This window comes from Taudactylus pleione, unplaced genomic scaffold (assembly GCF_031769625.1).
Source record: "Taudactylus pleione unplaced genomic scaffold, aTauple2 ptg000110l, whole genome shotgun sequence".
NCBI lineage: Eukaryota > Metazoa > Chordata > Amphibia > Anura > Myobatrachidae > Taudactylus > Taudactylus pleione.
In genome coordinates, this window is record NW_028284512.1 from 7,236,813 (window position 1) to 7,253,678 (window position 16,866).

The window sequence follows — 16,866 nt, forward strand, 5'->3', positions numbered from 1 at the left end:
AAGCCCGATGGTCGCGATGGTCTTGACTATCGCGACCATCATCATGGCCGCTCGCAATAGCTGTGGGTGGTAACTCACAGCTATGCGTGCGGCCAAGAGGCCGCAACTAAAAATAACTGCGCTGATTCAGAGCGAGCGCTCGCTTTTTGCGAGCACCTCTGAATCAGGCCCAAAGTGCAGGAAAATGGATTAATTGATGTAGGATAGGTATATGGGGCTGCTATATGAATGGGACAGGTTTTTAAGATTGCAGGTGGGGGTTAAAGGTGTATTTTGAAGGTTTTTTTAAAAGTGTCTTTAAATGACACAAACATAAACTTATAGACATTTTTTGGCCCCCCCCCGCTAATTAAATAGAACATTTATTTTGCCAAAACACTTGCTATCGATCACTAACTGTCCCTATACCTGCCACTTGATAAAATTTAAGAACCCAAAAAACTTTCATTAGGGCCAATAATACACTTCTATACTGTTACCCTATATCATTTTGCTTTTTGGGGGGATACAGGCAGATATCCCCTTTTTCACCTACACTTATTCGGGGGTAAAAGCAGCAAGAATTATCACGCGAAAGCCGCAATGTGCCTTTTGCAATTGAACTGCGTGGAAAACGGGACTGAGCTTAGACTCAAAAAGCTAAATTATTGCGCAATGCGTGCGAAAACTTAACATGCAACAAGTTAACGTTTTATCGCGGTTAACCGATTTCCCCCCCCCTAGCCTAGCGTGACAACATCACTACTTATTACTTGATATGGAAGTCTCTTGTTTTCTTATTTTTATACATATATTAATACAAGTTATGTTTTAAAAACTGTAAAATAAGAGTGCCCCTAATAGGAGATGTTTTCTTCTCTCTATCCTGCCCCTTTGCAGGACAGATCCTTGTTATATGTAGTTATTACATTACTCCAGGGGAGCCCCACCAACAACTACAGATGCGCCCAGTTACATTGTGGCTGATCGCGCCACAAACGTGCGCACGCAGCACACCATGCAATTCCCTGCGCCTGCATACGCTACAGTACGCTATGGTGCGCACTGCGATCGCACCATGCATTCCTATGAAGGCGCATACGCAGTACGTGTATCCGCCTGCGGGCGCACGTCTCGCGCTATGCGTGGCGCGATGTGCCGTGCCAGTGTCAAGGATATAGCTGGGCATATCTGTACATAACAGAGCACTACCTCTCAAATATATAATTTTACGTTGGTCCTATTACATATCTTTCTTGATTTATTAGTCCTGTGCGGAATCACCTTTGTTTAGTGTACTGTATATATATTTCCAACAACGTATTGTACAGATGTGATAACCGTACAGCCAGGGAACAGGGTATGCAGTTGGCTCACATTGATAGCTGCGTCTCACCTATTGATGACGTCTGAACTTCATTCCACCAGAATTCCTCGTAGTCGCTGTGATTGAAGGCCATCAGACGGACGAAAAAACTTTTCCCAGGTTGCAATTCATAGAGTTCGTAACGTGCATCAGAAGCGTTGACGACATCATACTGCTGCCATTCATCACCTGGCGATGTGAAGAGAAACAGGTGTCACTGACGACTGTGGAGAAAATTGTCTCACACTTCATTTTCCCATCATGGAAAACCTTAACTTTAAATAACGATGTCATATATTAAACAAGATCTGCTTACTCCATTCAGAGGTTGGTGATCTGTAGATATATCTGTAGATATCGAGTGATCTGTAGATATATCTGTAGATATCGAGTGATCTGTAGATATATCTGTAGATGATGGTCGTTCATACACACTGAACGGCCATCATCTATCCGGCAGCCACGGGTCCCGCTGGCCGGGGGGCATTTCTGCTTCTCTCCCCTTGGCTGCCGCTGCATATGTACGGTGGCGATCGGCTGACCACCCGTACACACTTGCCTATGAACTGCAGATATAGCTGTCCATTGGCTGTGCAGCATCGCCAATGCGATATGTCTGTGAACGACGTCGTTCACAGACATATCGCTGGTACACACTGGCCGACGGGCAGCAGATATTTTGGCCCATCAATTGATCAGCCAATATATCGGCCAGTGTGCACCCAGCTTTGCTCCTTACCTCAGACGCAGACTATGCCCAATGCTACCCCTGCCCCCAGCTCCCCTCAGCCCTTCCCTTATGTAGTCTGTCTCAGACAAAATTACCACAAACCTGATTTTACAAACATGTATCCATGTTCTGGACATTTTCACATGTCTTTATCAAACTTACTTAGCACAGGTGATACTTGCAAGAACATGGATCCAGGGCACTACCTCATCAGATAGTTAGATGGTACATGTGATGTAGTTCTTATGACCATGAATATCAACAAATATTGCATAGTAGCTTATTGTCCTAATATCCAAAATTCTTGATATTTATCAATGTTACAGTGTTATGTGTTTTAATATGATATTGATAACGTCATCATTTTAGTGCCTTATACCCATTAGAAAATATATACAAACTATTAAGAGTTAACATTTAAGTGGAGTGACCCAACCCACCATATATCAGAATAAGGCCCCCATTTACTAACGAGTTTTATCACTAAAATTAGTGATAAATGTCACTGTGTATGATAAATGGTGCTCCAGCCAATCAGCTCTCAACTGTCATTTTTCTAACAGTTGGCATTTGGGAGCTGATTGGCTGGAGCACCAATTATCATACACAGTGAAATTTATTACTCGTTTTGGTGATAAAACTCATTAGTAAATGAGGCCCTAAGTGCGGTATGTATCAAGCATCGCATTTTGGATGCAATACATCCCGTCATACATAGCGGCGTTAATACTGGGGGTATGCACATACATTTTTAGATTAAAATCACATAGGGCAGCTCTTCCGAAAAAAACTGTCCTTTGTAATCTAAGGATTTCCGGGTTTATGACCTGGGAGTCCTTCTGCACAGCGCAAGCCGTGGGGGACCCAGGAAAGAATCCTATTGGATCCCCCTCCGGGAATTATGCGGTGACATATTGGGTCTCTGGAAAGTTTTGCTTTCTGGAGCTTTGTGCATATGTGAAATGCTGTCACACCTCAGGAAATGGCAGTTTTCAAAGTAGTGACCGCATTTTAGCGTTAGTACATTGCACCCTAAGGATTTGAAAGCGAATCTTTTTGCCCACACAAGGCCCGATTCTCAGCCGCATGATATGTCGATTTCGGATGTAGATGTGCATTTTTTTTCCAAGTCGCAACGTGTATGCGTCCTTGACTGTGTACGTACAGAGTCGCAGTTGTAATATCAGACCTGCGCATGGAGAAGTTCATTGAAAATGTATCAGGCATTCCTGGGCGGTGACTGTGAGGTGGCTAGTCAGACGCACGGAGGTGGTCCCGTGTTATAGGAGTATTGCGGGCGTGTCGCTGAAGTTTTTGCATACAAAGATGTTTAAATGCTCACATAGGAGGCCATATTCAGATGGGAAAATCTGCACATGCCATTGGGCTGGTGCAAGTTTCGATGATGCAACCGATGGTGGCGTCTAATACACTGAAAGTGGGCATCTCAGACCTTGGACATTTGGACGCACTAAAATACACCAGGATAGGGTTTTGTAGCAGCATTTATAGAAAATCGCCGACGTGCGGCTGGTAAAAGACACAGACATGGGCGACGCCACGTCCGGCTCAGATCAGACCCACAAGCTGCTCACAAGGATTGATGTACACCTGATGAAGGGATGGCATCCCAGAAACAGAATGTCCAGACTATTCTATCTCCATTGGAATTAGGGATGTACAGCCTCGGATTAGTTTGGATTTTCCCGCCAAATTCAGATTTTTCCCGCCAAACATCGGGTCTCAGAAAAGGCAAAGCACAACGTCATCTTTCATGGACAAACATCATCATTCCTGGACAAAAGTCCATGAAAGGTGATGTTTGTCCATGAAAGATTACGTTTTGCCTCTTTCTAAGACCCGATTTTTGGCGAGAAAAATCCAAATTTGGAGGGAAAATTTGAACTAATCCGAGCCTGCACATCCCTAATTGGAAGACAAGCTGGCAGTAACCCCAGTTAGCCTGTGAGCACCACCTAGAGAAGGGTCTGGCCGCGATTTCAGGAGAGGAGATCTAGGACTGATCTATGCCATTTCGTGCCCCAAGCTTAAAGCTGTCCGAACGCTGAAGACCATATGTACTGTAGAGCTGAGAAGTACTATGATGTGTAGGCGTGTCATTTATTCACATTAACTGCTATTCCCAGCTTACTTGTGTGACGTCATACGCACTGTTTGATAGTTTTCACTTACTGCTTTTGTTCTTTATTTGTACCCTGAGTTCGACGTTTCTGTGTCCTTCCAGCGGCCGCCATTTTAGAACGATACATTTGTCCTTACTCATAAAAGTGACGTTCCAAACTGGTGGGAATTCTAAAGACAACAAAATGTGTTAGAGGAAGAAACGTCAGGGAAACCATAGAAAATGTTTTATCGCATTCAGTAACTAAAAATACTTGCTTGGTTCCTAATACATGTACAGATAGAACTTCCCAATTAAGACTTAGGGGTCTATTTACTAAGCCTTGGATGAAGATAAAGAGGACAGAGATAAAGTACCAGCCCACCAGCTCCTAACTGTCATTTTTCAAACACAGCCTGCAGGAACTCCGAGTCTTCCTGTATTTTTAAAGCGGCAATCATTTTAAAGGCAAAACCAGCTTTCCGCTCTGTGACAACAAATATATTTAAGTTTTTGAGCTGCTTCTTAATACTGTTTCTCCTTCCAGGATTGTCCTGGTAGTATAGGTGCTAGCAGAGAGTTTAGGAAATGAGCCAGGCTGGTTTTAAGTTGAAACTACACGGGTAAAAATGCTACTAACTTTGACCTGAAAATAACTTTCTCTAGGTTAACGTTAAGGGGGAGATTTAACAAACCTTCTAAAAAGGACAGATTGAAGTGTTGCCCATAGCAAAGAATGTGACTTTATCTATCATCTTATGGAGTGTGCCAGATAAATGATCCAGAATACACATAAAACATATCATTTTATTACACTTTAAGCCCAATCACAGCTCCTCACCAAGCTCTTTCATCGTACTGCCCTCTATCTTGGCGGGTAAACTTTCTCTAGCGGAGTTCTTGGCATACACATAGAACTTGTAAGTGTCCTTGGCACTCAAATTATGGAATGTCCAGTTTTGCTGCAGAGGATCATTGATGGTTTGCAGAAAAAACGAGTCAGTATCCTTGTTCACTAAAGGACAGAGAGAGACGAGAAATCGGTCAGTTCTGTGCATGAAATCATTATATACTTTCCGTGGACGTGTCTACATTCTAAAGAAAAAATAAATAGGTTAATTGCAGTTTGGTTTCACTTATTAAAGATTTCACTATTCACTTTTACATGAGTTGATTAGCAATAAATGATTGCCTAAGCCTACATTATACATCATATATTCTACATCTTTCATGGGAGAACATTTAATATAACTCAATATAAGTGTAGTCAGCGAGATGCAGTCAGGAGGTCGACACTTACTATGTACACAGCGAGTATGTCAACATGATAATGTTGGCACCGAGATCGCTACATGCAGAGCCGGCTCGAGGCACGGTCCATGAGTGTGGCCGCACAATGGCACCAGGGTCCGGCTCCATAAGAACCCCGGCCTTCACCCACCCACTGGTGTTATTAGTATAAGCTCAGGAGTGGGAGCGGGGAGGGAAGGGATTTAGGGAGTAACCTAGCACCGGTCCTGCCGACATGGGTGTAATGCTTAGAGCCTTTTAACCGTGTGGGTGTTATAACTTTAAACTTGCCGCTTACAGATATGATTAATGTTATAACACCAGCACATTTGAAAACTGTACGTTTTTGAATGCAGAGCAAGCTTATATGAAAATTTACACATTTTTGCGTATGTCTATCCTATTCTGAAACGGACAGAATTTGGCCGGATTGGTCTTTTCGTGAAATTGGGTGTTTTGGGGGACCAACTGGGTCATAATACAAGAGCACAGAACCACCCTGTGTTGTAGGAGCGTCATGAGAGCTTCGTGGCCGTGTACGTAAAGCTCTGTGAGATTCTAAGTCATTGTCGGACAGAGGAATAAAGGGCCCACTGAGGAAATACAGTGTTAGGGGCCCGTGCTCAAAGGGTGTGGTCATCGACCAGGGGGGTGTATCCAGCCATCACAGTTGCTTGGTTAACTATTCGGCAAATCTTGATGTAGAGTCTATAGAAGCAAACCAAGAAACGATGTTTATCAGTGGTTCTGCACCACAAGGTAACTGACCCTAACAGAGTAACAATGTACAATTCAGAACACCGTCTGGAACATGATACCTAGAGAAGGGGGTGGGCCCCCAGGTAGTGGGGCCCACTGGGGATTTCCCCTGTACCCCTGTAGGCCAGTGCAACCCTGTTCGAAGTCATGCATATTGGGAAAAGAATCCTACCAATGACAACTCTCTTGCACCTAAGCATGGTCTTCATTTTGTAAACTGCACTTAAATAAAACAGTTACAGCCTTACTGGCCATTAGGACATAGATGCACAATACAAACTAGCTGCTTCTGATTGGCTGATTGCAAATTCATCTCTGGAGTTGATAGGTACTTTCTTTGTTGATTTTGTGGACATGCTTTCAAAATAAATTGTGTTTGCTACTTTCAATTATACGTTAGAAGGAATATTATATATGTTGTGTTGTAGAAAGTTTTTACGAAATTTAAATCAAACCTAATAAAAAAATAATTTTTTACTATCAAAACAAATGTTAAAAAAAAATCAAACTAGCCTGTGGTTGTGTAAAAATTTCATTAAAACATCTTCAGTCTACATATCACGAAACATATTAAAAAAATGGTCCTTAGCTTGTAGCATATTTTTTAGAAGGTTTTTAACAGATGCAAATAATGCATTAATAAAGTTTTGATGATCAAAGTGTAATAACGTACTAAGTAATACATATATACTTTGTCTGTATTTTGGGAGACACAATCTAAACACTGACTGATACCGGTCACAATCTTACCGAGGTGATGAGAAATTTTGTAGCCTGTTAGGATTCCATTTGGTTGTTCAGGGGGCCCCCAAAACAGTGCCAGTGAGGAGTCAGACAGACGTTCAATACGCAGGTAAGTAGGAGGACTGGGAACTGCAGAAATATACCACAAATGAAATGTATACAAGTATTGTAACATAATAATAACAATAGTAATAATAATTATAATAACAATAATAATAATAGTGTAGTAATGATAATAATACGGATGTATGGACTTCCTTTCATACAGAGGTACCAGGAACCTCACATCACTATTTTCTTTGAAAAACCCAGCTCCTCTCACTACTTTATCTGGGTTGGGTACGGGCTGTCATCGCTCAGGGCTGTCATCCTGACATGGTTAGGATACTGACACCTGCCGGTAGGTATCCTAACTCTTCCTCAACCCCTCCCTCCCCGCACCCTGTACATAACCTCCCCCCCTAGTGCCTAACCCTAACCCTCCCTGCCTTGTGCCTAACGATAACCCTCCTCCCCTAGTGCCTAACACTAACCCTCCCTGCCTTGTGCCTAACGATAACCCTCCACCCCTAGTGCCTAACCCTAACCCTCCCTGCCTTGTGCCTAACGATAACCCTCCTCCACTAGTGCCTAACCCTAACCCTCCCTGCCTTGTGCCTAATGATAACCCTCCTCCACTAGTGCCTAACCCTAACCCCCCCTCTAGTGTCTAACCCTCCCTGCCTTGTGCCTAACGATAACCCTCCTCCCCTGGTGCCTAACCCTAACCCTCTCCCTAGTGCCTAACCCTAACCCTCCCTGCCTTGTGCCTAACGATAACCCTCCTGCCCTAGTGCCTAACCCTAGCCCTCCCTGCCTTGTGCCTAACGATAACCCTCCTCCACTAGTGCCTAACCCTAACCCCCCCCTCTAGTGCCTAACCCTCCCTGCCTTGTGCCTAACGATAACCCTCCTGCCCTAGTGCCTAACCCTAACCCTCCCTGCCTTGTGCCTAACGATAACCCTCCTCCGCTAGTGCCTAACCCTAACCCCCCCTCTAGTGCCTAACCCTCCCTGCCTTGTGCCTAACGATAACCCTCCTCCACTAGTGTCTATCCCTAACCTCCCCCTCTAGTGCCTAACCCTCCCTGCCTTGTGCCTAACGATAACCCTCCTCCCCTAGTGCCTATCCCTAACCCTCTCCTAGTGCCTAACCCTAACCCTCCCTGCCTTGTGCCTAACGATAACCCTCCTGCCCTAGTGCCTATCCCTAACCCTCCCCCTAGTGCCTAACCCTAACCCTCCCTGCCTTGTGCCTAACGATAACCCTCCTCCCCTAGTGCCTAACCCTAACCCTCCCCCTAGTGCCTAACCCTAACCCTCCCTGCCTTGTGTCTAACGATAACCCTCCTCTCCTAGTGAATAACCCTAACCCTCCCCCTAGTGCCTAAACCCTTGTCCCTAGCCCTAACGCTCCCTGTCCCCCCACTACTTACCTTCGGGATGCTGTCGGTCAGGATGCCGGAATTCTGACAGGTGTCAAAATCCGGCGCCGGTATTCTAAGCGCCAGCATCCCATGTGCCGGGATTGTGACTACATCCCCTTTATCGAGGTCTCAGTTCAAAAAAACAGCACAGTCATCTCTTGAAATATTGTGAATCAGCCATGAGGACCAGGGTTGGGAAACACTGATCTAACCTCATCTAATTCAAAATTGGTTACACATGGACATTCTCTACTTGAAGAATAAATACAATAGATGCTCTAACCCTTGTCAGATACACTTAATAAAATAATGCAATCCGGCTGGAATATTAGAGGTGCAGTATTTCATGTAAAATTGTATAGAACAGATCATTGTTTCTCAACTTCATCCTCAGGGACGCCTAACAGTGCATGTTTTACATGTCTCGCAACCATAGGCGTGTGCCTGGTGCGCACAGCCACACCCTAATGTCAGGCACCCCTCTCACACATGTCTGCAGTGATCGCTGCCAATTAATGTCCACCCCACAGCGCCCAGTCAGGACTGATTACTGACCGGGCTAATCATGGGCACAGTTGCTCCGATTCCTACTGCCTTCTGACTCTTAGGGGTCTATTTACTAAGCAGTGTTAAGAGACAGAGTGAAAAGTGATAAGAAAGTGGTAAGGTGCCAGCCAATCAGCTCCCAATTGCCATTTTTCAAACACAGCCTGTGAGATGACAGTTGGGAGCTGATTGGCTGGCACCTTATCACTTTCTTACCACTTTTCACTCTGTCTCCTAACACTGCTTAGTAAATAGACCCCCCCTAAATATGTGCGTGATGTGACGCGATGACATCACGCCGCGCGCATGCCCGCCCACCAGCCCGCTCTGTCTCTCCTCCTGTGCTAGGTGCTGCTCCTCTTAGGAGGATTACAGATCCTTCAATTGCAGTGCACTGGCACTTACTTGGCACTGGCAGGCAGCAGACATTGACTCAGGCAGTAGGTGTCAGCCTGTCAGAAGTACTGTGCACTGTCTAAGGCTCTCAGTGTGTGTGAGTGACTTCTGTAAGTAAACTGCTGCTATGTACTATGGGCTTGATTCAAGCCCGCTCGCTAGATGCGTTCGCACGCAGCCGCCAGCTGCTGAAGTATGCAAATTCCGCGATCGCATGTCAAGGCATTAGCACGGCCATTATATATTGGTGTGCGATCGCGGTTTGTATTTAGATGCCAACAATCCTGTCTTAAGACGCCCACTCATACACGTCATCTCCAGGAAGTGTATGCATCCATCGGTAACATCGAGTACCATCAGAAGCGTACGCAGCACTTGTGGTTGACCATACCCTACCACAAGCACTGCAAGTGCTTCAGTGTGTAAAACAACCATGTGTCATGTACTGTGATGCTCTATCTTAATTATGCACGCCTCTGAAATGGCGTTAAGACGCTCAGACACGCCTGCATTCTAAACCACCACTCCCCCGTTTCAATCAACCAACCCCTGTCACCACCCACAAACAGCTCGTCTTGTCATTCATCCTAGTGAGGCGTCTGTGCTTAAGGGGTGATGTTTGCAATGGGCGTACGCATGCGCCCATTGCAAACATCGGCAGGCTACGTGTGATCGCAGCCTAGCGAGCGGGTCTGAATCGGGCCCTATGTCCCAACAGCGCCTTGATTCACTAATGTTACAAATGTACATTGAGCAATAATTGGCTTTGTCAGTAAATTACAATGGTGTGAATGAGGAATTTAAGTCATTGGCAGCTGGTGAGCGACGTCTCATTCTTTAGAACAAGGGCCCTGATTCAGAGCCGGACGCTCTGAAAGAGCGCTCGCTCTGAATCGGGCCGTTTTTTTTTTGCGCGGCTTCCTGGCAACTCGCATACCTGTGGCCACCTACAGCTATGCGAGCGGCCAGGATGATGGTCGCGATGGTCAAGACCATCGCGACCATCGGGCTTGCGACGAGACCCTTGTGGTAGGGTCTCGTGGCCGCAAGCCCCAGAGAGATTTCGGCTCTAACAGAGCCGGAATCTCTCCACTGACATCAGCAAACATTTTTATCCATTTTTTGATGGGTTCCCAGTGAAATGTAAATGCCTGGGGTAACTTACCTCCTTCTTCTGTACAAATCTTTTCTGTCTCGCTTCCAGAGCCCTCTCCTTTCCCATTGAGTACGTGGACCGTCACTGAATAGTTGGTGAAAGGCTTCAGTCCGTAGAGGGTTGTGTGGGTAACATTTCCATGCACAGTGACCTTGTTTTTATGCTTTTCATTTTGAGCCACATATTGGACCTGTTAGGGCAACGATTACAAGTTAGATTACGTCCTAGTGACACAGAGAGATGTTTCTAAATAAACAAGGCAGTGTTGCTGATAGCAACCAATCCGATGTATTGTTTCCGTTTGTGAACTGCTCTACAAAAATGACGAATCTGATTGGTTGCTGTGGACAAAACCTTGAACTTTGCACAGTTTTAAATGCTCCACATTGTGTGTTATTTATTCTCCTTGCCACGTAACAAATATGATGACCTGCTTCCACATAGCTGCCCCACTGCTATCATCACCTTATAACCCCAGATATGAAAGACACAAAGGATGAGCTCAAGTGATAAAAACAGGTTGGGTAACATAGGAGAGTAAGTGGCTGGGATGATTTATAAGAGGCCATCCACTCCATACTCTTGGACAACCTTATAAAATAGGACAATTGCCACCCAAGAGGGGTCTTTAAGGGTCTAAACCGCTCCCTTGCCTTTTAGTCAATTCCGTTCTCATCCACTCTGATTAATTGTCTACAGGAAAGTATAATTTGGGGACTGAGGCAGAACTTGAGGTAAAAAAACCTCATAAGAACTCGGTAGGAATGTAGTATGTTAATACTGTAGTGTAAGCATTTTCATTAGTGTGGTTTGGTTCTATTCGGTTCTGTTCGGATCTTAAAAACAGCATTTTATTTTCTATCTGGCTCTCACGTGTTTTGGATAGTCAATAAGATAAATCCGAACTTGCACTAATTTAGGTGAAAAGAACCGAGCAGAACCGAACCGCACATCTCTAATTTTAATAGAGTGGTACTACGGAGATGACCAAAGCACAGTATATGTCATTATGAGTTACCCATATGGATTTACCAAACAAGACCTTGAGGTTAATAACACGGTTAAAGCTGGAGGTTCTTTCATTAATTTGAATATATGGTAGAAATAAATATCCAGGTTCATCAACATTTTTTAACTCCAGATAGATGAGAACCTTACTCTGGCACTGCCCATGAATAGGCATACAACGGCAATGTTGTGTGAGCGTATATCAGAATTTATTAAGCTTTTTTAAGCCTTTTTGTGTTTTTTTTTATGAAAAATAAATTATATACCCAAGCTGATAATTGTAATTTTTATGTGTAGCTATCTATTATTGCATATTGCTACCTGAGTATTGTGCTGCTTTTTTCTTGTTGTTGATGCAATGGCAATGCTTGAGGCAGTACAATATAATAATAATGGGGCTAATTATGAGTTGGGAGCAAAGTATACTTCCCAACTCTCTGGTACAGGCGGCTGATGGCGCGATTTGCAGTGAACCGTATCATCTTGGCCTCGCTTTACAATGGCAACAATCTCGGTAGTGGGGGGCAGGGCCCAGACCACACCCTCGGCACCACCCACTTCAGCTGCTCAATATTCCCTGCAGTGCCGACCTGGCTGCTCCCTCCTGGAGGGGGGCAACCTAAGGTTGGCAAGTATGAAGCAAAGCAAAAATAAGAAAGTAACTTTACACCTTGGTAAAACCATGTTGCCCTGCAGCTGGGGCAGACAGGGCCGCCGAGAACAACCAAAGGCCCAGGTACTGAGGGGGCGTGGCAAAAACTAGTGGGAGGCATAACCACACACCCTCAAAGATGTCAAAAATTTGTCCCCCTCAGCAGCTGACCAGGGCCCTCCAACAAGCTCTGTCCTTGGTAATTAGTACCCCCTCTTCACGCGCCTGGGGCCAAATATAAAATGTGCAGAGACATTTGGGAGGGGCGTGTCTAAACTCAAATCTAATTTGAAGTGTAACAATAAAGATGTCCATCATTTGTGGGCTACATGCAAAAGCAGCCAGTATTTACCCTGCATACAAAAAATAAATAAATAAATGTATTTGCACCCCCTGAATTGCCGCATAGTTTCTTCCAGATACAAAGTAACTTTTTTTTTTTTTTGCTTTGCTTCCAACATCCATCAATGTGAGAAGGTTAAACTGACCACAAATCCCTTTAGGTGACCATTTAATCCTTCCTTCTGCACGGGCAACCACGCTACCCTGATTGTACTGTCATTCAGCGCCTCTAATCCAATATTTTCAGGGATAATGGTGGGAACTGCATGGGAAAAAAACAATAAATAAATATGGCAGATACCTGGATTTGATCATTGAATTTAGCAGAGAAAATGCAAACATTTGAAGAAATACATTTTATTTAATAAACTTGGACTTAATACTTAGTGCCGTATTCAATTAGTTTCGCACCCGCGATACTTTTTCGCATGCCGGACTTTTCGCCTACATCGCGTGTTTTGCATACGAAAAAGTATCGGGTGCGCTCCGGCTATTTGCCGTATTCAATTAGAAAGGACGCAAAAACGGCACTCGGCGAAACTGAAACAGACGAAAAGTCCCGTCAAAAATGGGGAACTCAGCCTGACACCCCCCAAAAGATGCACTAACATTGGGGATCACTATAGATGCCCCCAATTAGCACTAATGAAGGTATTTGGGGTACTTAAGTTGTGACAATTGGTTCCAATTAGTAAATTTACACAAGTACATTTGTACATTTACACAAGTGGTGATGAATAGCATTAAGCAGTATTTTTTGGAGGAAATAAGTACTCCCAGAAAATTTGGGGTACATGAAAATGGGTGCTAGCATATTTTTAAGCTGCTAAAGTGAAGTTTTAAATCACGTAAAAAATCCACCTGCCGAAAGCACCTGCAATCATAAAAACACCTGCCCCATACTTGGGGACCCCCCAGAAGTCTATTTCGCTAGTTTTTAAGTTTGTCCCCCAACTTTGCACTTTTTTGCCCCCAAAATGAAAGTACTTTTTTGGGGTGTTCTAAAGTCTTTTCTTTGCTTTAATTTTGACACAGTTTATCTTTGGGGGACTGTCCCAAGGGTGCAGGGGGGTTTCCCGAAGTTTGCACCCATAAACTGCAATTCTGCACTTTTTTCCACCTGCTATTCATAGGCAAAACTTTTGCGCCGATTACATTGCACTGACTTTTCGCGTACGCGAAAAGTCTTTGGAATTGAATACGGTGAAATGACATCATCCGCTATACTTTTTCGCGGATTCGGACTTTTCGTCGCTAATTGAATACGGCCCACAGTGGGGAAACTTCTATTCATGGACTTTCATGTGCTTCAAATTTTTTATTGAAGGCAAGGCCATGTATGTTTTGCTTTTATAAAAATTGTCGCTTAAAGTTCTGTAGCAAAAGTGTTGAATATCTGTAAAACTCAACTGATAAATAAACCTGCTAATGTTTTTTTCCAAACTGTAATATACTATTTTAGCAGTTATTTATAAATTATTACACAGTTTTTGTTTTTAAAGTGTTTTTGATGGCAGAGCTCTTTTTACAAACATGCAAATGGCGTTATTTTTAGTATGTGTTATTTTCCTAGTACCAAGCTAAGTTAACAAACGGTGATTAGTGTTTCTAGTTGACAGAGTAGTATATTAAAGGAAATCTGGGTTATATAGTTATTTTGCTATAGTTATGTTAATATGGAAAATATCTAAAGATTTACTATATAGATATAAAACCTTTTTGGAAAGTGGCTGCCCTCTGTATTTTCCAGGTATAGTAATCTAGTATGGAAATTACCGTAGCTGGTGTGATGGAGCATGTTTATAATTTGATGTTTTTCAGCAAATAATTGTGCAACTTTGTGCTCTACATGCATAAATCGACTTTATCAAAGCTTGGAAAGATATAAAATTGTGAGAGATAAAGTACTAACCAATCGGCTTTGAACTTATATTTTACAGTTTGCGTTTAAAAAATGACAGTTAGGATCTGATTGGTTGGTACTTTACTTCTCAGAATTTTATCATTCTCCGAGCTTTAATAAATAAAAGACAAAATTACCATGACTAATTGTAGACTACTTGCTGTTGTTTTTTTTACAGACATTACTGCTGTACTCAGCAAAGGAAATAATGCTAATGGCAATTCTCAAATTATTTATTTTTTTGCCCTATTTTTCTTTTTTTTTTTACCTACCACATGCTGCATATATGCAATATTTAACGGGATTGATAGTAACATACACGTTCATTCTGTCGACATTCAAAATGCTGACACGCGAATGTTGTCAGTGTCTGAATGTCGACACTGAGAGAATATCGACATTCAACAATGTCCACATGCCATAATGTATTGATGAGTGAAATTACCACACAGACCCTTATTCAATTGCCGGTGAAAAGTCTCTGACCTTTTGCTTGCCGGACTTTCCACCGTCATCGCTAGTTTTGCCTCCGGAAAGTATCGCGTTCGTCCCCGCTATTCGTCCTATTCAATTGCAAAGGACGCGAGTACGCGTCCCGGCGAAACTCAAACAAGTGAAAAGTCCTGTCAGATTTGGGGAAATCAGCTTGTCACACCCCAAAAGATGCTCTGACATGGTGGATCACTATGGATACCCCCAAATAGCCCTGTTGAAGGTATTTGGGGTGCTGAAATGCTCTCAATTGCTGCTAATCAGCGTCTTTGCACAAGTGTTTCTTGGCTAAAATAAGTAGTCTCACCAAATTTGGGGTACATGAAAATGGGTGCAAGTTTGGTTAAAAATCGCTAAAGTTATGTTTTAAAAAAACTTAAAAAACACACCTACTGCAAACACCTGCAAACAAAAAACACCTGGGGCATATATGGGGGACCCCCTGGAGTCTATTTCGCCTATTTTTAAATTTATCCCCTAACTTAGTTTTTTTTCCCCCCCAAAACGAAAGTACTTTTTTGGGGTGATCCAAAGTTTTTTCTTACATTTTTTGACGTAGAATACCTTTGGGGGACTGTCCCTAGGCTGCAGGGGTGTTCCCGCAACTTTGCACCCCAAACCCCCAATTCTGCATTTTTTTCCACCTTTTTTCAGATGAAGGTGAATCTTTCCTGCTGGCTAGAATGCGCAGACTTTTCGCACCGGTGGAAAGTCAATGGAATTGAATACGGGGAAAAGTTCTCACCTGGCGAAATGACATCACCGGCGAGAACTTTTCGCCGAGAACGGCTTTTTGCCGGCAATTGAATACGGCCAAAAATCTCTAAATATGATGAGAGAAAAGCAGACGGGATGGGCCAGTCCTTAGACAACAACTACAGACATACTCACAGTCCTCTCCAGAATAGCCAGTGACTGATTTCGTTTCTGGGCCTTTGCCCAAGTCATTGAAAGCCTGGACTCTAATGTCATAGGGAACAAATGTCTTGGTATCTTCCACGAAGACATGAGTGTCTCTGACTGTCTTTTCGTGCCAGGCCTCGTTCTGGTTCTGTCGCCTCCATTTCACAATGTATCCAAACCCGGGTCCGTTCCAATCAATTCCTTTCATAGGCTACCAAGCAAATGAAAATAGAAACTAGTATGACCTAATTTCCATGTATTCGTAAGAAGCATCAAAAGTGGTCGCTATATCAATTTTATTTAAAATGTACACAGTTAATTACGATTAGGTATAATCAGACAAATGGAAATGAATTCATTTTCATTTTGCTGCCCCTTAAACCCTGCTGCCTCGGTCAGTTGCCTCAGATAATATCATTAGTCAAACCTTGGGGATAATTTTGTGAGACAGGTATAAAGAAGTAAGTGGCTGTCTCTGCATAACTATACATCTGACTCAGATATTGGAATTTAACAATGTACATGGAATCGGTATGAATTAGCGCTGGACGCATGTCCGGTGGTTGGAATCCCGACACCAGCAGGCCGGCAGCAGTGGAAATCCCGATCGTCTAAAGGTAAGTACTAACTAACCTAATTCCCTCCCCTAACCCTCCCTTTGGGGTGCCTAACCCTAACCTCTCCCCCAGTACCTAACCCTAATCCCCCATCTAAGTGCCTAAACCTAACCCCCCCTTCCCCGCTGCCTAAACCTAAGCCCCCCGGGGGGGTGCCTAACCCTAAATCCCCTCCGGGGTGCCTAACCCTAACCCTCCCTCTCCTAGCCTAACCCTAATCTCCCGAGGGGGTGCCTAACCCTAAGTCCCCCCTGGGAGCCCTAAACCTAACCCTCCCCCCCTATCCGGGCCCGGCATCCCTTCGATCGGGATGCCGAGCGATGGTCTCCCGGCATCGGTAAAATGACAGGCTTCTAGATTTAGATGCCTGTCATTTAACCCTCGCCAGGATAAAG

The 16,866-nt window shown here is 43.8% G+C and overlaps 1 protein-coding gene across 2 annotated transcripts in view; it reads right to left on the reverse strand.

Moving 5' to 3' along the window:
• L1CAM (L1 cell adhesion molecule) overlaps nucleotides 1-16,866 on the reverse strand; it is a 223,560-nt gene that overhangs the window by 24,099 nt on the left and 182,595 nt on the right. For both annotated transcript variants that reach the window (XM_088471131.1, XM_088471130.1), the window contains 7 exons: nucleotides 15,843-16,065; nucleotides 12,703-12,818; nucleotides 10,564-10,744; nucleotides 6,997-7,119; nucleotides 5,039-5,212; nucleotides 4,269-4,388; nucleotides 1,376-1,534 (listed from right to left, as the gene is read on the reverse strand). In XM_088471131.1, the coding sequence (XP_088327257.1) occupies nucleotides 1,376-1,534; nucleotides 4,269-4,388; nucleotides 5,039-5,212; nucleotides 6,997-7,119; nucleotides 10,564-10,744; nucleotides 12,703-12,818; nucleotides 15,843-16,065 (1,096 nt within the window). The remainder of the gene's footprint in view (nucleotides 1-1,375; nucleotides 1,535-4,268; nucleotides 4,389-5,038; nucleotides 5,213-6,996; nucleotides 7,120-10,563; nucleotides 10,745-12,702; nucleotides 12,819-15,842; nucleotides 16,066-16,866) is intronic.